Source organism: Sinocyclocheilus rhinocerous, unplaced genomic scaffold (genome assembly GCF_001515625.1).
Source record: "Sinocyclocheilus rhinocerous isolate Xijiao unplaced genomic scaffold, SAMN03320098_v1.1 scaffold988, whole genome shotgun sequence".
In the NCBI taxonomy this organism is placed as follows: Eukaryota; Metazoa; Chordata; class Actinopteri; order Cypriniformes; family Cyprinidae; genus Sinocyclocheilus; species Sinocyclocheilus rhinocerous.
This window is the reverse complement of record NW_015650363.1, coordinates 2,311,249-2,337,168: the sequence shown is the minus strand read 5'-3', so window position 1 is coordinate 2,337,168 and position 25,920 is coordinate 2,311,249. Positions and strand designations below refer to the sequence as shown.

Here is a 25,920-nt window from a genome sequence, read left to right as displayed (position 1 = left end):
TATATATATATATATAATTAACGACTTCTCAGATAGCATAAAAACACTATGCAAAAACCATGTGAGTGGATTTATAACTGGACAGAAAAAAAGCTTTGTAAACATCAACATTAATTGAAGTCGTTAAATTTACAGGACAGAAACATGGCCACTTCTCTAACTGGGTGGCATTTTAATGCGTATCAACAGCACCACCTAAAGGTCTCACGTTAAACATTGTTTAATATTGTTCTGTGTTATGGGCTTTTACGTGTTTATTAAAGACGCGCAGCTGACATGAAATACAAGGGACGATTACATGTCCTGTGGTGATCATACTATACACCATGTAATGCAATAGCTAGGCTACTCCAATTTTATATAGGTCTTTCTTTATATTCAGCTTTTATACAGAAACTGTGTGCCTTGAAAATTAATAAAGGCAAAATATTGCCTAAAAAATCCAAAGAAGGCCAAAAAAAATCCTTCCTCTGTCATCCTTATGTCTGTCGTTACAGCCTATGTTCCAAAGCCATTAGACGAAGTCAAGTTCACATCAATGATCATTATTCGTGCAAAAGTATTTTCTCAGAACATGAGTTTTGCTATTTAGAACACAATTTAAAGCGGAATTGTCATACGCCAAGCACTCCTCGCTGTGATTAGAACATTTAATCGCATAGCCTACCACAGGAAAATTGTTCTAAAGCAGCACATCCTCTGCAAATATTTCTGTTTAATTCATGTAAAAATGTTGTCATTTCTGGATTATAATTTCATGAAATTTCAGTGCTTAGCTTCATTATTAAGAGTGTCATATTTTTAAACTAAATGTGTAGGCCTATGTCAAATGTATAACAGACTTTAAAATCATTCTGTTTGCTTCATTATTTCGCTCACTCCAATAAAAGAGTGCGTACGCATAGAGTGTCCGTACGGTGCGCACATATTTACGCCTATTTTTTATCAATTGCGTACGCACATTTCCATGCCCATTTTGTGCGTACGCAACGTTTATACATCAGGCCCCTGATCTTTTACATTTGACAAAGTTAAGGTGCGTTTGCCTTCGGTATTTCCCGTGCTGCAGCACAGGCGGGAGAATCAACTTGGACAACAACTAGCCTACATACCTTAGGTAACAACGCGCTATACAATGTAACGTGACCAGTTCTGTGTAGCAAATGATTCCAAAAATTAAGTACTTGCACTTAACTACAGTTACATTTTTATTGATTACATAATTACATATTATTCACACTATAGCAATAAATTATTCATAAATTATTAGTTCTTCCTAATTCTTTTTCACCTTTTAAATTTTTCTTTCTAAGATAGCCTGATTCTTATGTACATTCGGAAAGTCTTTCAGTTTTGTGGACATTCACATAAAGACCAGTCACTAGTCAGGTGGCTATAATTACACAGAAAAATGAGAGGCCACACAGCATTTGAACACTGGGTTTACAAAAATGTGTTTTCTCAACATTTCAACATTGCATTAACTACTGATATACACATACATTTTTATTTGAATTAGCACTCAATGTGTTATTTAACCATGTATTACTAAGTCTTTAGAAGGCTTTTGTCTTTCAAACACATTAAAATGCACAAATTTACATTTTTTCTTATTTACATGTAATGCAGGGTTTCTCTCTCTCTCTCTCTCTCTCTTGCATCCAAACCTCTTTCACCTCTGTTTTTAAGGTAATGAGTTGTTATTTTAAAACGATTTATTCTAATTGTAAATTTTTATGATTTAATTCATTATTAGCTTTTCATTAAACATACGAACCCCTTGCCATTTTTTTTATAAACCCTAGTTTGGGAAACCTTGATGTAATGTAATGTTTAATGCACTTCATGTTTTTGATAACAACAAATGGAATATATTTTCTTTCTCTTTGTATTTTTATATCAATATCGCACAAGATTATCCTTTTTAAATCAATGTAATACACAAGTTAGGTCAAAAGTAATCTAAAAGTATTCAAAAAGTAGTCTTATATTACCTAAAATGTGTAATGTAATAGATTTTGTCTAATGTCTATTTTCTTTCTGTCTATTAATCTGTTTTTTATAATGTTGTAGATTGTAACTATATATATATATATTTAGGGGGGGGAGCATGAGCTCTGATGAAGACGTGGCAGCTGCATCCAGACATACTCATTTCATAGGGAAGAAAGAGAACATCATTCAAGCCAGACGAGTGAAGTCAGTTGGTGAAAGAGACGTTCTCGTTATTTACCACCAGGGGGACTTCTATGCTATTGAAGTGCGCTGCTACCGTAGGTTAAGGACCGGTTGATTTAAAGGGATATTCCGCCCAAAAATTAAAATGTTGTCATCATTTTCTCATCCTTATATCATTCCAATTTCTTTCCCTTGACACAAATAGAAAGTATACACCTATATAACGCTTAGGCCTGGTTAATCATTTTGTCTGCTCAGAATTTGACAGATTGAAGGCCATGTACATCCTTCGTCCTCATTAATATGTTCATAAAATATATCTGTTGACATGTATTAAACAATATATGTTGAAATAACACTGTTATGTTTTTATTTTGTTGCAGACTCTGGAGGTCCACTTCAGGAAGGAGATATTGAGGTGAGTTGTTGTGAAGCATTTAATTAGACCATTTCTTTTCTTATTTATATTATACACTCTTAAAAATAAAGGTGCTTCACGATGCCATAGAAGAACCGTTTTGTCTAAATGGTTCCATAAAGAACCTTTAACATCTGAAGAACCTTTCTGTTTCACAAAAGGTTCTTTGGGGCGAAAGAAGGTTCTTCAGATTATAAAAAGGTAAGAAAGAGATGGTTCTTTAAAGAACATTTGACTGAATGGTTCTTTGTGGAACCAAAAATGGTTCTTCTATGGCATCGCTTGAAGAACCGTTTGATGCACCTTTATTTTTAAGAGTGTATGCCACAAATTTGTTTTAATTGTTCATTTTCTCTTTTGCCAATGAAGGACTTTGATGGGCGACCATCCATAGTGTGCCCATGGCATAAGTATAAAATTACATTAGCTGAGGGTGAGGGTCTCTATCAGGCAGTGGACCCTTCTGTGAAACCCCTGAAACCAACCTGGTGCTCCAGAGGTGTTAAGCAAAGAGTCCACACAGTGACGCTGTCTAATGAAGACGTGTTCCTCACCTTAAATGACTCACCAGGACCCACTGACTCTGATTACTATCAAACTGAGAAATATAGAAACACTTTTCTGAAAGACTGGCCGAAGAAAACGAAGTGACATCACAGGAAGAGATATGAGATAAGTTGAGTGTCTCAGGTATCAGCTGATCAGCAAATGTGTTCTGCTGAGTTCTTTTATACCTGTCACTGCTGGAAAATCTAGTTAAGCTATAAAGCTGGTCTGGTTTGTAACAGACCTAAGCTGGTCAACCAACTCATTGGTTGTGACAAGTGCACAGACAGCGAAAGAAATTGGTCAGAGTAGACACCTAAAAACAAGCGTATGTAACTTTGCAGTACTATCCAGTTATGTTTGTAGTACACTTAGGATGTTCTTAACTACTTCTTATCCTATTATTGTTGATAACAAAGTTTGGCACAATCATATTTACATTACAGTGTTACTGAAAATGATGATAAAGTCATAGGAAATTGAAAAGTAAAATAATGTACTATTATATTCCCTGTTTAAAATAAAGAATGAACGCAGTATATGCTTAGACTCAAGTGTCCAACGTCTTTTAATAATATTTTTAATTTTGTGAACAGGAGGGAGGTCCTCAGAGCTAGTGGGGGGTTTGATTTAAGTACTGACAGTGATGACTGATAGTGGAGTGTGTCAGGGGGTCAGAGGGTGACATGGAAAAATTAAAGGCCAAGGATGGAAGTGAAAGGAGGTGTTTAAATGAGAGAAATGGGTTTGTAATCTGTTTGTAAAAAGGAGCGGTTGAGGTAGACTTGAGGGCCGGAGGAATGCTTAAACATAGCAAATGTAGATAACGTTCTACAGCAATGCCAATGACTAAAAAAGATCTGTAAGATGAGATGCAATGCAGGAAGTAATTTCCTTTCCAATCAATATCAAGTATGCAGTGCATGCAGGTTTGATGAAAGAAAATCTCACCTATATGCACATTATAGAGCACAATATTTTTAATAGTACTTGATTTGTTCATATTTTAAGAACATCTTGCAAAGCAAAAACAATAATAGCAACCTAAACACAACTTAAAATAAATGCATATTGTCAAATTGTTTAAACAAAACTTACTTCAATCCTTGGGTGGTAAAGCATGTAAAATAACATCAGTGCAGTTTAGGCTTCACTCTTAAGGGGTCAAAGGATTCAAGGATGACTGGAAACCTTTCATTTACTGCTATTCAACTAGGCAGCTTGACTTATAGGTTTCCATAACACATTACCTGATTAAAAAAATTCCAAGTGACTGTACAAGGCATTAAGATTAACACAAAAGATTTTTTTTAAAAAGTACACCGTGGTCAGAGGTGGAGACCTGTGCAAAGGAAGGTATTTAAAGTGCCATAGGGGGGTGCGCAGCCCCCCAGTAACCCTATCTTCACCATAATGTAGGATATCCTGATGGCAAGGGTAGCTCAAGACGACCAGACCCAAACAAATAATAATAATCACACATCACTATTTCTAAAATCTAATGTGATAATATTAACTTCAAACTAGAAAATATACCCTACATATACAGTCCTAAACTGTGTCAGCGCCATTTCAGTCCCTGTGCCCCCTCCCCAGATGCAAATGAATGAGCGTTGCACAGGTAGTAGAATGTCTAATTAATTATAGTTAGTAGAATGTCTAAAGTGGACTATCAAAATACAGTGTAAGCACTCTGTTTTCCTTTTACCAGATCTGCCAGTTATGTAACTCATCAGCCTATGACAGCTCACCTCAAGCTCTTCACTTCAGACTGTAAAAAAGCTTGCTTTCTCTGCAAGGGGAATTTGTGTGTGTGTGTGTGTTTAGTTGTCAATGAGAGAAATAGAACAGGAATGTATGTATCTCAGACTGGGAATTTGTGTAGGCTACATCGTATGTGTGTGTATGTAGATAATCTAGAACTTAAATCACTAACTTGTAGCCTATATACCGGTAGTATGTATACATTTGTATGTATAGGTCTAATTAAAAATGAATTGGTCAGCTTTTTCATTTGTTACACACATTCACACATAGTGGTGAATATTCGCAATTGTTACTGTTATCTAAATGTGGTCGACATTCGTTTTACTTTTTACAAGGCCAAGTCCAACTAAAACACCACTTGTACAGTGCAAGACACCTATTTTTAACGAGTTACCTAAATAGACTTTCCTACAATATGTTTTCAAACAATTTTCACTCTGAAATCGCGTGTGTAGCTTTAAAAAGTGACGTTTTGCCGTCGGACCGGAGTTGTAATAATGTTATGCAACTTTGCAAAGAGCTGTGGGGTCTGCCCACTTCATGTTAGGGATGGGCGATACCACTTATTTTGTTTTCGATACGATACCGATATTTTTCAAGGCAGTATCGTCGATATCGATACCGATTCGATACTTCTGAACTAAACTTTTAAATTATGAAATTTATTAAATTACTAAGAGTAAAATGGGTAATGAAAACCACTTAACTTTATGTTGAAAACGCATTTTAGCCCGTTTAATCCCAAATTTTTCCCAGACATGAAAATATGTAATAATACAAATGATGTGTCATTAGTAACCCTTTGAAATAATCAATAATTTTTTTTTTTTTTGAAAAGTGTGTGAAATGGGGTATCCCTACTTCATGTCACTATGATGAAGACTGATGATGAGATGTGTGGACTGCGTTTCTAACCCCCTTCCCCCATAGGCAGACAGAGAGATGAAACAAATCAACGCGCCTTTAAACAGAACCATGTTGTCATTCTGACTGCTGTTATCTGACTGCCAGAGCGGAGACGGACCCGCTCGTCATCCATTGCAGAAGAAATACACTTTTTATTCTTTCATTCCACACACTCTTCACAGTAAACATGCCTAGCAAGAGAAAGAAGAACAAGCGCCGAATGAGAAAAGTGGTGAGTACATTTACTTTCCTACTTTTTATTTGATTTTTTATTCAGATTCATTGTCCTGCAAACAATTCAGATTTAATTTTTAGCGTCCAAACTGTTTTAATATCTGATTATTTTTTTTGTAGTTTTTTCTGTCGATTTTGCATGGACTTTATATTATATATATATATATATTTTTTTTTTTAATAAACTGCATAATTCATTTTTAGCGACCCTTTCTCCAATAATGTTATTTAATTCTGTTTATTTATTATAAATAACATTTAGTAAACTGTCGTCATAGGTTTATAATTTTCTGTTCTCTGGTCATTGGTCCATTTCCATATGAAGAATTAATTGATTGTTACTTGCAGTGTCATATGTAGTACAAGGGGTGTGTCCCATAATAACCAGTACAGAGATGCAACCGAATTGCACATCCTACCTTGTATCTCTAGAAACATTTGGATTAATAAATAAATAATATATAATAATAAATAACAATAATTGTGTAAATATTGCAAGTATTTTCATTGTAAAAACTTTTTTTTAAAGTGTTGCTTGGATTGTGCATATGCAATGCCCATTTAAAATAACATACTTCCGACTTCTGACCCATCACTGTTTAGCATTGTGCCTGATAACAATAAATACCAGAATCATAATAATAACAATTACTGTCTGTTTTTGTGTATTCCATGGGTGTGTTTCACCTCTAAAGTTTGATTGGTTTGCTTTGTGGCCTTTTTTCTTTGTTCTGTCAGTGCAATAAACCAAATCTTGCCTTTTGACCCCACCTCCAAACTCATATGGACTTTTGTTGATTTTGGCACGTCCTTTGGGTCAGTCTAATTCCAAATATGGTTCAGGGCACATTCCTACAGAGGCAGTTGGTTCAGAGTTTGCATCCACTGGTTTTGTTTATAACTGACCCATTGATTTTTGGAAAGTGATGTAGTTTACATTTATTTTATTAAACGTTATTTGAAAACTTTATTTGAAATGTAGTTTACATTTTGTCAGTGCAAAGAAATGTTGCACTATATTGACCATGCCTCACAAGACATTTTTTTCTTCTCTGACCAGTGACATAATGAAACACACACAGTTTGTGCAAATGAACACTGGACTCTTTGTTTGAATTTTACAACAGCTTGTAAAATTATATGTCATTAAAATCTCAACCTTTTCATTCTGCTTAGCTAAACATGTAGCTGATTAATGCTCACTTGTTGTCCTAAAACCTTGGCATGCAGTCATATCAACATAACTGCCTTTCACACAAGTACAGCAATAGAGGGGTACACTGTAAAAAAAATTCTGTAAAATTTACGGTAAAAAACCGGCAGCTGTGGTTGCTGGAATTCTAACGTAAGAAATACGGTAGCAACGTTTTAGGTTTTACGGGTTTAACTTAAATTTACAGTTAAATACCGTAATTTCATTAACAGATATAATGTTAATATACCATCCTATTGAAGTACTGAAATCTGTTTTGTACCTTTGTAATACACTGATAACCACCAAATGAAACACCATCACGGTAACACACATGAAACTGAAATAATGCAATAAACATTCATTTAACAACATTAGGTGTAACACACAACCCTAATATACAAAACTGATAAGAAAAAACTAAGAAACCGTTATTTCAACAAAAGAATATCAAATTTGAAATGTAACGCAGGGAATTCTGGGAATGTCAATTTACGGTTATTCACTGTAAATTATACGGTCTTTTTCACTTCCAAAAACGGTATACTACCGTAAAATTAATGTCCAATACATGTAATGTCCAATACAGTTTTTCACCGTATATAGTAGGAGAATTTACCGTTAACCATTTAACAGGTTTTTACTGTAGCATTTTTACAGTCTTTTACCGTTAAATTCACGGTCATTTTTTACAGTGTATCTTTTATCTCTCTAGCTGTTACGCCCTAAGCTGGTCCTAAACAGGGCACATTTCACCATCTCTAATCATCCTGGTAAAATAGGAAATAGTGAGTACTGGGGGTTGAGTTCATTCCAACACCATGTTTGTTGCTAACCACCCTTCAAAACAGAAGAATTTTTTTTTTTTAACTCAGTTGCCAGATCCAGTCAACTCATATTTTTCAGCTGTAGGCCCATCCACAATCTTCCAAACTACTTTCTCCTGTTTTTATAGAATGAACAGCCTTGAAGCAAAATGTGCTTCTTTTTTTTCCCCCTATCCACCTCCGCTGTTCCCCCAAACGGCAGGCCGCTTATTCTATTATGCTGGCCTGTTTCATGGACTTGGGCCCATGTTTTGCCTGATTTGGCTTTGTCTGTGCTGATGCTAGTCTTCACACATGGTTGCATAATTTGGCCTTAATTGTGCTGGACACTGTACATCCCATACATGCACAATGAGAGCTTACATTCTTTTGAGGCCTATGTAAACTTCACTGGCCAGCTCTTGCTTTTGGATAATGAAGCTGTGAGTGTGAATATAATGCGATTATGGTTCCATTATGACATGATTAGCATTTTTGTCTGTTCTGTTTAGCCCCATCCAGAGCTCCAAGGGGGTCTGACTCTTCCAACTCACTGGACTAAGAATGTTTGAATCAATTGGATTCAGCCATTTTTAGCCATTAGACAGCTAACTTTTGTTCACTTATGTAAGCTTTTAATTAAGTTGTTAAACCCTGTCTAACAATATTATGAGGTCAGCTGAACTAAAGATAAGAAATAAATTTGTTCTGATTTCAAAACTCAACTATTTCTCATTCTTTCATTTGAATTGAGCAGCAGGCCCAAAGAAAGGCTTTGGAGGAGAGGTTTGTCTCCTCTGGAAAGGGAACCCCAGGAGTGTGTGCTGTCCCTGCCCCAGTTCCTGCACAAGTTCCAGTTTCTAAAATCTCAGAGTGTCCCATTGCGGTTCCAATTCCCCTGGCAGTGATTGCTCCCATTGACGTTCCTGCTGAAGTTCCTCCTGATGAAGTAACTCCTGCAGAACCAGTCATGGTACAAGCCCCAGTCACAGATGCCATCAAAGACGAAGTGGTGAAAGCTGCAGAGGACCTAAGACAAACCCCAGTGGAACCCTCTGCAAAAGAGCTAGTTTTGACTGAGGAAGGTGACAGCATTGCCATTCCAGTATCAGAGGTAATGTGCTATTGAACCCCATTCTTTGAGGTCAGTTAAATAGGTTCAGAGCTGTTAATAATTATCAAGTGCACACCAAAAATTGTAGGAAGTAATTATCAATTATTACATTGGACTCGAGGAGTCATGCAGATGTTACTGTTGTGACCAATATAAAAGTATTTGCCTGGCAGTAATGGCTTTTTGCAGCCATCATGGAAGATTGAGGTGTGATCATGAATGCAATGTAGGAGGGCAATATTTTAGTGAGCGAACATTGTGTACAGCATTCCGAACTGCAGGGTTTTTTTTTTTTTTTTTTTTGGAAAATAAGATTATTAGCTTTTCTGAATGCTGCTCCCTTTTTAGGAACAGTATTTCATACTTGTCGTTGAACACGAGTTGGCTCTGCAGGATTTTATCTGGTGGAATGTGTTGAATATATGAGAGTAGTTATTCTTGTATTTGTCCTTAGGCCTGGTTTCACACATACTCTGTCTTTAGTAAGTCTGCTGGTCGTGAGCAGGGCTGCCAAAAAAGGGGTGGGCAACTGGACTGTTTGTCCCGGGCGCAAGCTTGAGGGGGCTTGGATTGTAAAGCGATTACAATTTCAACTGAGGGGGACAAGGGAACGCAATTTCAACCAATACAGCCCTGGAAAAAGTATTGCGCCGAAGCCTGTGATGATTTTTTTTTGTACCAGGCCCTATAGTTGCTAACTGAGCATAAAGGTGCAGTCACATTTACTGTTGTTTGGCAAATTGGCGTAATTTCAATAGGAAACATCACATTTGGGAATTTCACACGCATTACAAGTAACGCAAGTTACGTAATCAGGTTATTTTTTTCAAGTAACTGTTAAAGTAATTACTTTTAAATTTACAAGAAAATATCTGAGTTATTTTTTCAAATAATTAACACAAGTTACTTTGTTTTTCCATTTATTCACTGACACCTCTCCTGTTCCCATGTTGAGAGAAATTAGTTACACAATTAGTTACTTTTTATGGAGTAAAGCAATATTGGATTGCATTACTCTTAAAAGTAACTTTCCCTAACACTGATTGTGCCTATATGCAAGCTGACGTTCCCCCTAAATGATCCCAAAATATAAAGTCACTGCCACTCTCTCCTCAAGCTCCTGCACCTCAACCTCCCTCCTGTTTTTTGAAGAGCAGCCACGCTTTTAAAGCCCACCCTTCTTTTCCTGTGAACACTGCTTCAGCCTGTCCTCTCTTTTCACAGACATCACAAGTGCTTGGGTTGGACATCCACACACACTGAGATTGGCACAGGGCAGGGCAAGAGAGAGAGGCACATACCCTTATAGTGAGTGTCACGTTAAGGGCTTTTTTTTGGTTTACTGGAGTGTCAGGTCTGTGACAGCATGGAGGAGCTTATATGTGTATGTGCAGATAGGTGTGTGGAGATGAGAAATGTGCTTGGGTGGGGTGCATGGCCTAGTCATGCATGCTAATGAGGGTGTGTGGCACCTTCAATCATTTATTGTTAAATCTGAATGTAGGGAGTTACTATAAAGAAATTAGAACTGTAAAAGCAATTGTTTTCTAACTTAATAATAGCCATTGTTTTGTTTCAGATGGTAAAACTTTATTTTTGAAGAAAGAGAATATGAAGCAGATATCTGACTGTAGGCTCATTCATAACCACATGCAATCGCTCAGCTCTGAGGAGGCGTGGTGGCCAACAGAATCTCCTTTGTCTCTAACAACAATCTTTGTGACAACAGTTGTGTGTAAGTCTTTGTGTAGTTTATACAATACATGTAGTTAAATGTCATTCTGAGCATCTATGATGTGAGCATACATTAAACAGTAATACTTTACCATGGTTATTATAGTTTTGAATGTTGTTTTTATTTCTGTTTTTTTAAATCCAATTTAGTTTTGTTTAGTTTTTACTTTGTCGTTAGTTTTAGGATTTTCTAGTTTTAGTTTTTAACATTTTAGCGCTGCTAGAGTTAATGTGCTATTTGAAAATGTTTGATGGCGTAAAACTTTCTCAGCGCTGTCTTGTGGCGTTTTCATGCTTAATGAAGGTGAATTGTAAAACTAAACATTTGTGGCAATGTGGCAATGGCATTAAAAGATTTGCATTATTGCATTAATTTTCATCCATTTTTGCTTATAGTTGTACTTTTATAGGTAAAATTGTAGTCTCATTACAACCTTAAAAGAAAAGAGAAACTTAATTTCCGTATGCTGATAGGTATAGAAGCCCATTTCCACAAACTTTTTATGTCATAATTATCACTTGCTATGTCATAATTGTGATTATGATACCAAAGCATGACTTTTTTCTTATATGGCAGAAATGGGCTTCCACAAATACAGTACATGCATTGGAGAGTTGGAACAGTGGAAGATCTCAGAACAGTCTGTCATACTGTTTTGTTGTTGTTGTTTTTTTCCCAAAGAGTTCAACTAGCCATGGAACATTTTGTTCTGCTCCCACAGGGGGCGTTTGGAGCACTTTTGAGCAAGTGCAAGTGTTCAGTACTCAATGCAGAGACTGGCATAGTAATGTAGAACACATCAATATATTAAATCATACTCAATATTTCAGCAACATGCATATGTTGTACTCGTGTTACACTTTGCTCTGCAATGAACATGCATTATTAACATTTAGCATTTTATTTTATCCCCATTTCTCACCATTTGGTAGAGTTAGTTTTGTCTAAAACTCATAACTTTTGGTTAGAGATTCTTGTTGTTGTTTCATAATGTATAAATTAAAGTGTTGTGAAGTGTTATGATTGTCAGTATTATAATATACTGTAGTTTAAGAGACTTTATGACAGACAGTTGTGTAACACAATGAATCTTTAGTGTGATGTGGACATTGAGCTTTAAAATTTTGTGCCTTACTGTTCTTTTTAGGTCACATCATCTATAGATGAGCCAGTGTCCAACCCTGCAGAATCTGAGGTATGGTAACGTGCCATATCCCATCAGCCCTTGACATTTCACCACTGTTTATCTACTAAACACCCTTGCCTTTGGCCATTCATACTAATGGGCTGGTAAAGGTGTTTTTCCTAATTACCAGGCCTCCGGCGCCACACCTTACCTTTCAGGGTGCACTAACATGCTTTTCTCATAACTTTGCTTTATGAGGTGTAAAGAAAACATATTAACCCATACTAACAAGGACTCTAGCTTTACACAACTATACAGCATGCCTATAGAATATACATAAATAAGACCTTGTAATGAATATGTAAAAGACTTTATCAATGGAATTTGTTCATTCTTTAATCATGATCTTTTTAAAATATGCTATTCACAGGTCCAGTTTGAGGACACTACACCTGTAGCCACAGAGGTAGGTTTATATACATATGTATAGATAGATAATTATTTTATCGTAATAAATTAATATAACTTTTTATTTACTTAATTATTTTTGGTTTCATACTATTTGTTTTACCACCACAAAACAAAATGAAAAGGTTCTTTTAAATCCTTTAAAATAATTAATTAATAAAAACTCTTCAAAGATTGTAATGCAAAATAAATTTTTGTTGTGTTCAACGTTTGAGGTCAGTAAGATAAAAAACAATTTTTTTATACTTTTATTCATTAAATTGATCAAAAGTGGCAGTAAGGCTTTCAGATTGTTACAAACAAAAAAATAATAATAATAATTCAAATAAAAAGTTTCTTGAGCACCAAATCAGCATATGATTTCTGAAGAATCACAGGAATAAATACCATGTTTAAATATCTTGTAATAGAAAAGTTATTTTAAATTGTAAAAATATTTCACAATATTTCTGTTTTACTGTATTTTTAAATAAATGCAGTTTTCTTAAAGCTGCAGTCCGTAACTTTTTTTGGTTAAAAATGATCCGAAATCAATATTTGAGCAAGTACATAACCAGCCAGTGTTCAAAACTATCGCCTTACTTTAGCCCGATTCACAACGGTTAGTTTATAATAATGATGTTCTGGTGCAGGCGCATGTTGTAGCTCAGCCTGTGGAGACGGCTGACACCGAGTGCGAAGATGAAGGTGAGCTTCCTGCTGAGGATCCTGTGGTAGAGGTACCAGTGCCAGAGGAGATGGTGACTACAGCTGAAACTGTTGCTGCAGTTGAAACTGTGACAGAAACAGTAGTAACTGAAGTTGAGCCTGTTGCTGACGCCGCAGTGGAAGTTGTCGGGGTCGTGGGAGAGCCTGACGTTGAAGCCGAAGCCATAACTATTGAAAATGAGCTTGCTGAAGTCTACAAAGTTGCAGAAGTCACGGAGGTGCCTGACACAATACATCTTCATGGCACATTGCAATGGACTCTTTGCATGAATGTATTTGCATGCACAACAGGTGACTTTGTCTTGTCCATTCTGTGCACTTGTTTGGATAATTGGGCATGACATGAGCCTCACTCTACCCATACTTTTTACATTCCCTTGGACACTTTGTTCCATGTTTTTGAGGCACACTATAGTAACTAGTGCTAGCAAATATATATATATATATACACACACACATATTTTAAACAAGTTCCTTCCTTTCTTACAGGATGTACATGCAGAGCCTGAACCAGAAGAGTTTCCAGTGGTAAGTTCTTTTGATTTTTTTCCCCCAGTCTGCATTTTTTGGAGTAGTTCACCCAAAAAATATTAAAAATGCTATTATCATTTTCCCTCTCATGTCTTTCCAAACCTGTATGACTTTCTTTCTTCTCTGGAACATAAACACAGATGTATCTTAGTGTCTATACAATGAAAGTCAAGTTGTTTTGGACCCCTTTGACCGACAGACAGATGTCAAGGCCCTGATATATGAGTTCTTTTAATATGCTGTATGTGTTGCAATCTCTCGTCTCAATAACAGTACACACGACAAAACTGAAAGCAGTGGGAAAAAAACAACAGTTAAGAAAGCATATGATCATAACAATGTGGATATGTTTGCACGTTTAATTATATAGCATATATATATTTACTTACTTGATTTTACTTATATATTTTCTTATATATTTTTTATATGTAAAGCAGAAGGTGTTTACCAGCTAGAGGGAACCTTTCCAGAAAATTTGCTTTGGCAAGCTGTTTCGAACTCCCAAAACAAATTCTAAAACTTTTGTCTAAACAAACCTGTTTTGGTTTGATTTTGTCCAGTTTGTTTTTCCATTACGCCTGAAGAATATCGGGCCTTCAGTGTTCTTGTATATATTATGAAAGTCAAAGGGGCACAGTGTTGTTTTGTACCCTACTGATTTTTACTGTAAAGACAAAATAAAACCAGCTGAAACATTCTTCAAAATATCTTAAGAATGTAAGTCAGAGCTGTATGTCTTTATAGCTGTATGACTGTGAAACACAAACGCAGATCCGTCTCAGTGTTTTTGTCTATCCAATGAAAGTCAAATGGCCTCAGAGTTGTTTTGGACCCCTTCGACTATCACTGTTTTGAGGGGGGGGAAAAAGAGCTCACTTGAATAAGATTTACAATGCATGTCAAGGGGCATAGACATAACATGCATTCCTTTTATTAGGAAGCTGCAGTACCTACAGAAGCTTTAGTGGAACCAGAGCCTGAGCAGCAGCAGCAGCCAGTCCTACTGGAGGAACCCACGGTAAGTCCTTTCATGGGATAATTTCAAGCATTTTTGTTTAGAATCCTTTTAGATTGAAGTTTAATTTTTAACATGGTTTCTTCCCCTTGGGTTTTCCCATGCTCAAGCCTTCGGTTGAGTCCACGAGTGACCCCATCACTGAAGAATTTGTTGTGACTAAGACAGTAGCTGCTGACACAACTGCTGCAGAGGAACAGGTGAGCAGTTGAAGTCAGTGAGCAGACACATCTACAATGTGCATATCAGGCATTAAATCCTGTTGGCTTCTTGGATGAATCTAAATAGAATATATGGCACTTTCCCATAGATTCCTGAAACAGCAACAGATGCCTCCGAGGTTCAATCAGAGAGACTGTCAGAAACAATTCCTGCTCCTGAGCCACTGCCTGTGCCTGTAGCAAAGGAGATTATACAAGTGAGCTTTTAAAATGGTTAACTCAACTGCTGCATTCTGTGCATGCTGTGTGTGGGTGGAAATAATGGGATCTGTAAATAATGGGATATACATATATATATACACACACACACACATACACACATATACACAAAAGTTAAAGACACCTTTAATGATCACTAAGGCTGCATTTAAATGATTTAAAAACATATAGAAATAGAAGAAATAGGCTATTGTGAAACATTATTACAATTTAAAACTGTTTTCTATCTGAATATATTTTAAAATATAATTTATTCCTGTGATGGCAAAGCTGAATTTTCAGCAGCCATTACTCCAGTCTTCAATGTCATATGATCCTTCAGAAATCATTCTAATATGCTGATTTGGTGCTCAAGAAACATTTCTTATTATTTTCCATGTTAAAAACGATTGTGCTGCTTGATAATTTTGGGGAAACCATGATTTTTCTACAGTATTTGAAAAATAATGTGTTTTTTGAACATTAAAGCATGTCAACATATTCTGTTACACCAAATACACCAAATAATGATCTTTAAAATAGCATCATATGACCCCTTTAATAACATTAAATAAAATGTAATTTTTATTTATTTATTTCTTTACTTGCTTATTTGCATTTTCTTCAAAATTTTTGGGGCTGTTTTTTTTTTTTCTTTTAATGGTTTTTTCTCTTTTGCTCACTAAAGGTGCATTTATTTTACCAGAAGTACAGAAAATATTATTACAAATTAAAATAAAGGTTTTGTATTTTATTTTAAAATGTAATGTATTCCTGTGATGACAAAGCTGAGCTTCCATGTCTTCAATGTCATATGATCCTTCAGAAATCATTCTAATATGCTGATTTGGTGCTCAAGAAACATTTCTTATTATTTTCCATGTTAAAAACGATTGTGCTGCTTGATAATTTTGGGGAAACCATGATTTTTCAGGATTCTTAGATGAATAGAAAATTCAAAAGAACAGCTTTTATATGAAATATAATTTTTTTTTGTAACATCATAAGAGGTTTTCAAACAGAGATGGCGACAAAGAGGCAAAACTTATGGACTGCAGCTTTAAATAAATGCAGTCTTGGTGATCATTACAGATCTTTTAAAAACATAAAAAAAATCTTAATGTCCCCAGACTTTTGAATGGTAGCATAGAACATTGATGTATTAAATATGATATATATTTTTAATCTTCTTAGATGAATAGAAAATTCAAAAGAACAGCTTTTATATGAAATATTTTTTTTTTTTGTAACATCATAAGTGTCTTTTTGTTGGTTTGTTTTTATTTCAACAGTGAAGTTATACATATTTATATACATTTCAGGCTCAAGATGAATTAATGGCGCAAATAGAAACTGAAACTATAAAGGTATTTTTCCCTCAGTATTTTATTTATTTTTATCTTTTCGATGTATGAAATAAAAATATTATTTGTTTTATTTAATGTTGTTTCTCATTTTTATAGGACTTGGCAGTGGCTGGTGGCCTAACTGTGGATGCCATAAATGGATGTCTGGGAGCTACCGAAGTTGCAATTGAAGGTTAAAGTGCCTATGGTAAGAATGTGGAGCTCTTAAAGAGATAGCTGAATTTTCAGCAGCCATTACTCCAGTCTTCAATGTCATATGATCCTTCAGAAATCATTCTAATATGCTGATTTGGTGCTCAAGGAACATTTCTTATTATTTTCCATGTTAAAAACGATTGTGCTGCTTGATAATTTTGGGGAAACCATGATTTTTCAGGATTCTTAGATGAATAGAAAATTCAAAAGAACAGCTTTTATATGAAATATAATTTTTTTTTGTAACATCATAAGTGTCTTTTTGCTGGTTTGTTTTTATTTCAACAGTGAAGTTATACATATTTATATACATTTCAGGCTCAAGATGAATTAATGGTGCAAATAGAAACTGAAACTATAAAGGTATTTTTCCCTCAGTATTTTATTTATTTTTATCTTTTCAATGTATGAAATCAAAATATTATTTGTTTTATTTAATGTTGTTTCTTATTTTTATAGGACTTGGCAGTGGCTGGTGGCCTAACTGTGGATGCCATAAATGGATGTCTGGGAGCTACCGAAGTTGCAATTGAAGGTTAAAGTGCCTATGGTAAGAATGTGGAGCTCTTAAAGAGATAGTTCACCTAAAAATTTTAATTCTGTCATCATTTACTTACCCTCAGGTTGTTCCAAACCTGTATGAATTGCTTCTTTCTGCTGAACACAAAAGAAGAACATTAAAATATCTGTTTTCTGTGTTTTACAGTTTCATGTGATATAAAGAGATGGCTGAAATATGAAACATTGCAAAGTGCCTTACATGCTGATTCTCACCTAAACAATGACAAGGATGTGTGCTTGTTCTTTGCTAGTGGAGTTTTTCTGAATTTACCTCAGTTTCCATATGCATGTAGGGTAGATTTGATGGCGTTTAACATTGCATACGTAGTAAAGTAAAATGGAGGGATGTTGCAAATGTATATGTTTTTACTTGGACCATTTTGTAATGTGGAATGAATACTTGTATTTGATAAAATGATTTGGAGTGGAGTGCTTTTGGAGCAATTTCATACTATACCATCACCACATCTTCTGTTCCCCCCTCAACCATCCACATGGGCCTTTTTCTAAATGATAAATAAAGGGAGTTTGAGGATAATTAGTCTTTAGGAATTAGTCTTTCCTATGCATTTTGTTTGGATGAAAATAGTATAGACTAAACAACTTTATGCCCTAAGATTGACAGATTAAACACTGTATGTCACCTATTGAATTTGTATGGGATGTGAAATCTTGACTTGTAAAATGGAGCCAAATAAGTTATTAGGATAGATGACAGCAAATGACCCTTGAGTTTATAGGGATGCACTTTAGTTTATCTATCAGGGGCAATACATTTTAAAGACACATTATTCATTAAGGTAAATAAATAGAAACATTGGCCAATTTACACTGGGAATATCTTGCCCCATCAACATGCCCCAACTGCTATCTGAATTGACTATCAATTGTGAAGGGCACAGGTAAATATGACATTTATTATATTGGGTTTATGTGAAGATTGTTTTAAGTTCACTTAAATTAGAAGTTTTTTTAAGTATAATAAATGTTAAAATTGATAGCTCTCAATTAGTGCTCTGGTGGCAGTATTTTAACTTTTAAAACATTTTCCTTTTTTAAAACATTAAAAACATTTGAAACATTTATCTTTCCTTCTGAATGCCATCAAACACTATCTAAGTAACAAACAGACGAGACACTTGTCTTGTCTTGAATTGAGTGCTCAATTTCCTCTTACAGTACAGTACAGTACAGAGGCTTCACCTGACAAAAAATGTCTGCAGTCAGATAGTCTGCAGACAGTCAGATCTCCCCTCTTAATAAATAAAATATCACAAGCTGAGACTGGACACCAAATCAAGGTAAGACCAGTTTTAAGCCATTTTCATCCAGATACTTTTAATACTCATTAAGTTATCTGAATTGACTATCAATTGTTCTATATGTTACAATTAGTGCTGTCAAAATTAGCGCGTTAACACGTGATTATTTTTTTTCAGTTTAATGCGCTTTTAATACTCATTAAGTTTAGTCAAACAACCTATCAATTACAATATAAAGAATAGTGAAGGAATGTGGTGACTCCGTTAAAGATGTGTTCTTATAATTGCTTCACCAAAAACAAGGTAAGTTTCATCCCATTGTGTGATAAGATAAACATATTACAGATATTTTCCATGCGTTTATATATGGATAATGCATTTTTCCATATGTTTATGGAAAATATTTTACTGTGATAACAGCATTGTGTAAGCATTGTTTTACAGTATATAATGGAGTTGGGATACAATTAGATAGAGCTTAATATGTGTATCCACAGGCATCAATGTCTTAATTGTTTACTTCAGAAGAATCAATTTACATTGTTCCATTTAGTCAGAGCAAATAATTTAATAAATTATACATTTTTGCTCAAATGCCATAGCAGGTCAGAATTTGTGTTGTTAAGTTATTTTGAAGGCAGTGAATTGATTTTAATATTGCCCAATCATTAAATGATTATTTAATGATTAATCTCTAGAGCAACATATTTCATTACACGTGATAAAAACAGGAACAATTTTGAGCTCAATGTGTGCTATAAAAATAAATCTTTAAAAAGAGAGATAAAAAAAGAGACATTATGCATTGAGATTTGATTAATCAGAAATTGATGTGGGAAAAGTTTTCAACTAGATTTGTTTTTCATTTTGATGAAAGCATTAAAGAAACTAAAATGAGAGTTAGAAAAATTTTAAAACTAAATATAGTCTGAGGGTCAAAGGAGGAGAGAGAAAGTAGTAATCAATATACTGTAAATAGCTGCAAGAAGTAGAATTTTAATATGAAATTATTATGAGACAATTATAAGACAATTTTTACTAGTGTGGATTGTCATCGTAAATAAACTAGTAATCCAGAATTTTAAAGAAATGTGATTTTTAGCTTTTACTTTAGCTATAATATTCAATTTAACAGCATCTCTGGCATGTTGTTGTTTACCAAAGAAAATTATTTCAACATGACCACAGGTTCTGTGTAAAGAAAATGAATGAATGCCTTTTATTGAGATTTGTTTTCTCGATTAATGGCAGCAAATTGGAAATCATTCAAATACTTGATCAGCATCAAAATAGATGCTTCAAGGCAAATGGTACAGGATCGCCTGAGGACACTTCTACAAGGATACTCATTTCCATATAGCGTCAGCCAAAATGTCATATAACCAATGTGAATCTCAATACAAGTAAGGCTCTTTAGTAAAATTATTCCTCATCAGTCATAGTGCTAGTAGATAAAAAATGACCGTGAATTTAACGGTAAAAGACTGTAAAAATGCTACAGTAAAAACCTGGCCAGCTCGTTAGAAGTGAGCTACGTGCATGAACTGTGTTCCGATCTATATGATCCCTACACAGTGTTCATTGCTCCCTCCTCCCTGAGCAGGGGAAATACGTTGATGTTTACTTCACTTCGGAACATGGGCTGGAATTGGGAACCTGATGTAGCCTATTGTAGTAATGTTGTCTCTGGTCTGTGAGTGTAAATGCGTTCAGGGGGCGTGGCTTTGGACGGCGATTGCAGGGAGGGTGGGACGTTCGCTTTCAGTGCTATCAGGCTAAAGTTAGCATTTTCCAAGATCTCCTATTGCACCTTTAACTGTGTGCTATCAGGGAGTGTTATAAAATACTGGATATTAAAATTTTGGTCTATTTTTGATAGCTCAACCTCTCAAACGGTTCAAATACACAACTGACATAAAAATTAATGCACCAAGAGGAGCCGTGATAGAGCAATTGAGGGACCTGATACGCCAACAGAAATACCCTGTGTGCATCAAGAAAAGCTTGACAATATCTAGTGTGAACATCACTACAGGTAAGAAAAGTATAAGAGGTGTAATGCCATTCTGTCTACAATAATCCCCCAAAAAATGTTTAATTCTATGTGGATTCTCTAATATGTTTACAATTTGTTTAATTTTTAGTGTGTGTCTCAAATTCAAACAAAAGCCACTGCAAATGTGAGAATTGGTCCTCTGAACAATGCTCTAAACATGACGTTTGTGGCCCCAGTCAAAATGATACCTGCAGATGCATCGCTTCTCTTCCAACTGATGGACCGTTCTGCCGGCGACCACCTGGTAATGAAGTCTCTCTTTATTTCAAATCCAAGCTGACAACTGCATGAAAATATAAGTACAATGGTACGGTGGCCGTGAAGTGCAAAGCAAATCACAATTCTGAAAATCTAGACAGCTGGTGCTGGGGAAGAGAGGGACTGTAGACCATGCAGACAGACTGAGCTCTATCTAGTCGGACAGGAAAATAAAGGTGAGCGTAGATAGAAAGAAATGATTGATTGGCTGCAGAACTACTGAAGAGACTGAAAATATTTTTTTAACACACACACGCACGCACGCACACACACACACACACACACACACAGGTATTCATATCATTATGGGGACATTCCAAAGGCGTAATGGTTTTTATACTGTACAATCTGTATTTTCTATCCCTTTACCCTAACCCTACCCCTCACACAAAACATTCTGCATTTTTAGTTGTTCAAAAAACTTAATTCTGTATGATTTATAAATCTTTTCATGCTTATAAAATCTGATTGTATCTATATGTTCTTATGGTATTTTTTTCTCTATTTCATTTCAGTAAATCGTCAGATCTCACTGGCAATAGACGAGACTTGCGATGCAAGCCTGAATAACCAAAACAGTGACAAATTCAAGAAATACAAAGCAGATATTGAGGAGGCAGTAAGTGTCAAATAAAATCATCTTGTACCTTATGCAATTTGAATGATATATAATCAATGTTTTTGTTAGGGTATTAATTCAGCCATGTAGTAAAATTCTCATGTATTTTACTTGAAAACTATTTAAGTCAAAACTGTAAATAAGTGGATGAATGTAAAGAGAAAAGTGCTTTACATTTAAAAAATATAACGGTAACTTTATTGTGATAACCCAATATTAAAAGCAGTTTAAAAATAATAATAATAATTCTGACACAGCTTTGTCTCATGTATCCGATCCGTGACAGCTACAAGAATGTAAAAGGTTTCCTTTCTGCTACTGTCACTGGTTTTAGGTAGGATATTTTTTTTCTCCCTAAAATTTCTGAATTCAGCCATGTAGTAAAATTCTCATGTATTTTACTTGAAAACTAAGTCAAAACTGTAAATAAGTGGATGAATGTAAAGAGAAAAGTGCTTTACATTTTAAAAATATAACGGTAACTTTATTGTGATAACCCAATATTAAAAGCAGTTTTAAAAAATAATAATAATTCTGACACAGCTTTGTCTCATGTATCCGATCCGTGACAGCTACAAGAATGAAAAGGTTTCCTTTCTGCTACTGTCACTGGTTTTAGGTAGGATATTTTTTTCTCCCTAAAATTTCTTCTTGGATATGGTCATTGTATGATTTTTTTGTTCAAATGCATTTGTTTTTGTGTTTGAGCAGGCCTGTAAGTGTGATTGTAGAATTCAGTATTACATCATCTGAGGAGATAAGGACTTCTGGAGAGATGAGCCAAGCAGTTTACACCACCATGAAAGCCTTCAATTTCAGTGTTGATCCACTTTCAGTCGTTAAAACTGGTAAAAGAAAATGCTGTACTTTTCTTCAGAACAAATATGCAAAATTATGTCAGATATGCAAGAGACAAAAGAGCTGCAACATAGAGCTACAACATCTTCGTAGAGCTGCAACATCCACATCTGTCCATATGTTCCAGATAAGAAAGACATGTGGAAAAGAGACACAGTGTTTCCTGAACAAAATATGACACTCTCCTGCCCTGCCATCAACCACCTTGGAAATATAGACTGGAGATTTCAAGGAGAAAAAATACAGCCAAGCAGTCTTTATATTTTCACAACAGGCCATCTTAACCTCACAGTAAAGAGTGTTAACATCAGTAATAATAGTGAGTCTTTGCACCCATGGCAGATCAATTTGCTTTTCAGTTTTACTGCCTTTCCTGTTGCTATATAACGCATAAGATTGCCCATGCAACACAATACCACTTATTTGGTGTAAACTTTTAGAGAAACACATACAGATGTTCATTTTTGTAGATACTTATATTGTATGTTGAATAGATCTGTAAGGTGATATAGGGGAAATGTTAATGACTTAATTAATTATTACTCAATCCAAGATTTTGCCAAAGACAAAATACACACAGCAAAAAAAAACAAAAACTTTTTCTGCTTATCTTTGTTTATTTGTTTGACTTTTCAGGGGTTAGACGCTGAAACATTAACACATTTTGTGGATAAAGTGAACAATGCCACCAAAGACAATGAAGGAGCAATAGTTCAATCTGAATTGGGACCAGTCCAAGGCCCTTCTGGCTTTTGCCCTACCAGCTCTGGTCATTGTGGCTGTCAATATAATTATTGTGATAATAGTTGTGGTGAAAATGCTCAGGAGGGGAGTGGGAGAGAGCAACAGAGACGAAAAGAACACCTTGGTAGTCATTCTCAGATGTGAGGCCATTTTGATGCTTCACTTGGGGTCTCAGCTTGGGCATCATGATAAAGCCTAAAGCTTTGGCCATCCATTACTTGTTTGCAATCTTCAGCTCCTTGCAGGCATAAATATTCACTTCAATTAAAATTTTCTCAACTTTAAAGGGATAATTCCTTCATAATTTACTCACCCTCAAGTTGTTTCAGACCTGTATGAATTTAGTTCTTCTGCTGAACACAAAAGAAGATATTTTGAAGAATGTAACCAAACAGTTCCTGGTCCCCATTAACTTACATAGTATCTTTTTCCATACTATTGAAGTTAATGGGGACCAGCATTCTTCAAAATATCTTCTTCTGTGTTCAGCAGAAGGAAGAAATTCATACAGGTTTGAAACAACTTGAGGGTGAATAAATGATGAAAGAATTTTCATTCTTGGGTGAAATATCCCTTTAAATGAATATTCTGTATTAAGCTTAATCAACATAATTTGTTGTATAGTGTTGATTATGCAAAAGTTAATTTCAAGTTTAAGGTGCAGTCACATTACCAGGTTTTTTTTTTTGGGGTCAACAGTAAATTTGCGGCCAGCTTAACCCGTTTTTGCTTTTTTTATAGTCATCATAAAATGAAAATATATATTCTAAATGCATGTTATGATCTTATGATTTAATATGACCAAATCACCCATGTATTTTTTTTGGTGACCTTTAAACTTGAATCGAAATATAATAATTCGAACTTCAGATGAAAAATCCCAGGTTATGCATGTAACCATGATTCCCTGAGAAGGGGAACGAGATGCTGCATCCCCTAGAGGGCACTATGGGGAATGCCTCTGGCATGACCGGTGTCTGAAGCATGAGTCTAAACATGACAATGAACTTGACATTGGCAGGCGGCATCTGTAAAATACGTCATCCACTTCTTGTCTGAAGGAGACTTGGAATGTATAAGTGTAGTAGGAGGGTAAGGTATAATGTAATGTTTAAGGGAGTGTAATGTATAATGTGTTTTGTTCTTGTGTGGATGAAGTGCATGTTGTTGTTTTAAGGATGTTGATTTTTGTAAACATACTGTCATACTGTCAAGAACGGAGGCCTCAACAGGACATAGGAAGCCTAACTATGTCCTTATTGAGGCCAGCATCCAAGAAGGCTCATAGAGAGCCTAACATTCAGAGCCAACTGGCCCGCGAAGCTCTGCAGAGTGGAGGCCTAAATACAGCACCTTTCAAATGAGAGGCAGCCTAGCAACATTCCATACTACCTAGCCAATACCTAGCCGATCTCTAGGAGCGGAGGCCTGATGACTCTCTAAAAAGAGAGGAGGCCTAACTACACCCCATGTTCGGGACATCTTTTAAGGAGGCTTACAGAGAGCCTACAACTCACAGATGCTGTCCCAGCGTAGCTCTGGCAAGCGGAGGCCTCAACATGACGACTCTCTAAAAATGAGAGGAGGCCTAACTACACCCCACATATGGGATACCATGAAAGGAGGCTCACAGAGAGCCTACAACCTGCAAAATGATGTCCTAGCGGAGCTCTGGCAAGCAGAGGCCTCAATAAAAATAACTCTCTGTATGGCGAGAGAAGGCCTGACGACAATCGCAGTAGCCAAGGAGGCTCAAAGAGTGCCAAACAACTTAGCAAGCTGCCTAGCTGAGCACTAGGAGCGGAGGTGTCAGCATAACGACTCTCTAAATTGAGAGGAGACCTAACTACACCCCACATTCAGGAAATCTTGCAGAGAGGCTCACAGAGAGCCTACAACCCCTACAACACTTACAGTAGTACCAAAGGCAGTAACTGAGGAGACTCACAGAGAGCCTACTACTCAGTAAACTGTCAAAAATAGATGATGACGGTTTCACAACTAGCCTCTAATGACGAATCATCAGTAAGGCAGATGATGGAAAGAAGCATGCTGCAAAGGAGGCAGATGTTAATTACTTCCCTGAGATCTTTCCTTCTCCCTCTAGCTTCACGCCTCCTCCATGCTCTACCCTTCGAAGGAGGGGCAGCGCGAGAAGCTGTGTTTGCCTTCTGGTCTCGCTTCCAGTCCTCAGACTTGGACGGGCCAACCCCCTTCATGGCTTGAGGCTTGGACCTGGGTCGCTATGCTATAAAGTTTTTAAAAGCCACAGAGTGTGCCTTCGGCTCCCGAAACTTCCCAACCACCATCTTGGCGGATGTACCGAAAAGCTCGGAAGGTGAAACTGGTGCATCGAGGAGAAAGTTTTTCTCCTTCTCCCCTATGTCCACCAGGTTTACCCAAAGATGTCTCTCTGTAGCCACCATGACCACCATGGATTGACTGATCACAGCGGCCAGTTTGTTTTGTGGCACGGAGAGCCAAATCTGTGGTACGGCACATCTCCTCCACCACTTCCGGGGGGAGTCCCTGACCCTGGTCCAGGTCCTTCAGCAGGTCAGCCTGGTAGGCTTGAACCATGGCCATCGTGACTTCTCCAGTCATTTAGGCCCAATCCCAATTCTATTTTATACCCCTTCCCCTACCCCTCCACCTACCCCTTCCCCTTGTCCCTTGAAACAGAGTGTCAAGGGGTAGGGGTGAAAATATTCCCCTAAGAATTAGGATACCACTACTATGCCGTCACACGTCATCATACGTCATCTAGCTCCTACAATACACACACCTATACTGGTGTGCTGGTGTGCATTAGAGCTTTTAATTACCGTTCTATATTA

General features: G+C 36.1%; 2 protein-coding genes across 6 annotated transcripts; both read left to right on the top strand.

The window, feature by feature from the left end:
- The first annotated feature begins 2,110 nt into the window (after positions 1 to 2,110).
- LOC107711828 (Rieske domain-containing protein-like) lies at positions 2,111 to 3,906 on the top strand. The gene is made up of 4 exons (XM_016516871.1): positions 2,111 to 2,273; positions 2,562 to 2,596; positions 2,966 to 3,206; positions 3,821 to 3,906. The coding sequence occupies exons 1-4, from the start codon at positions 2,111 to 2,113 to the stop codon at positions 3,904 to 3,906; spliced, it is 525 nt and encodes a 174-aa protein (XP_016372357.1).
- Positions 3,907 to 5,784: 1,878 nt separating this feature from the next.
- LOC107711905 (cell surface glycoprotein 1-like) lies at positions 5,785 to 17,641 on the top strand. 5 transcript variants are annotated; one of them, XM_016516994.1, is made up of 12 exons: positions 5,785 to 6,047; positions 8,805 to 9,161; positions 12,044 to 12,091; positions 12,453 to 12,488; positions 13,123 to 13,416; positions 13,688 to 13,726; positions 14,855 to 14,862; positions 14,917 to 14,944; positions 15,055 to 15,162; positions 16,486 to 16,530; positions 16,627 to 16,717; positions 17,432 to 17,641. In XM_016516994.1, the coding sequence occupies exons 1-11, from the start codon at positions 6,003 to 6,005 to the stop codon at positions 16,705 to 16,707; spliced, it is 1,089 nt and encodes a 362-aa protein (XP_016372480.1). In that variant the 5' UTR covers positions 5,785 to 6,002; the 3' UTR covers positions 16,708 to 16,717; positions 17,432 to 17,641. The 5 variants fall into 5 exon arrangements, with proteins under 5 accessions (XP_016372480.1, XP_016372476.1, XP_016372481.1 ...); XM_016516990.1 differs by adding an exon at positions 14,667 to 14,747 and having other exon boundaries at positions 14,855 to 14,944; XM_016516995.1 differs by lacking the exon at positions 8,805 to 9,161 and adding an exon at positions 14,667 to 14,747 and having other exon boundaries at positions 14,855 to 14,944.
- The last annotated feature ends 8,279 nt before the right edge of the window (positions 17,642 to 25,920 follow it).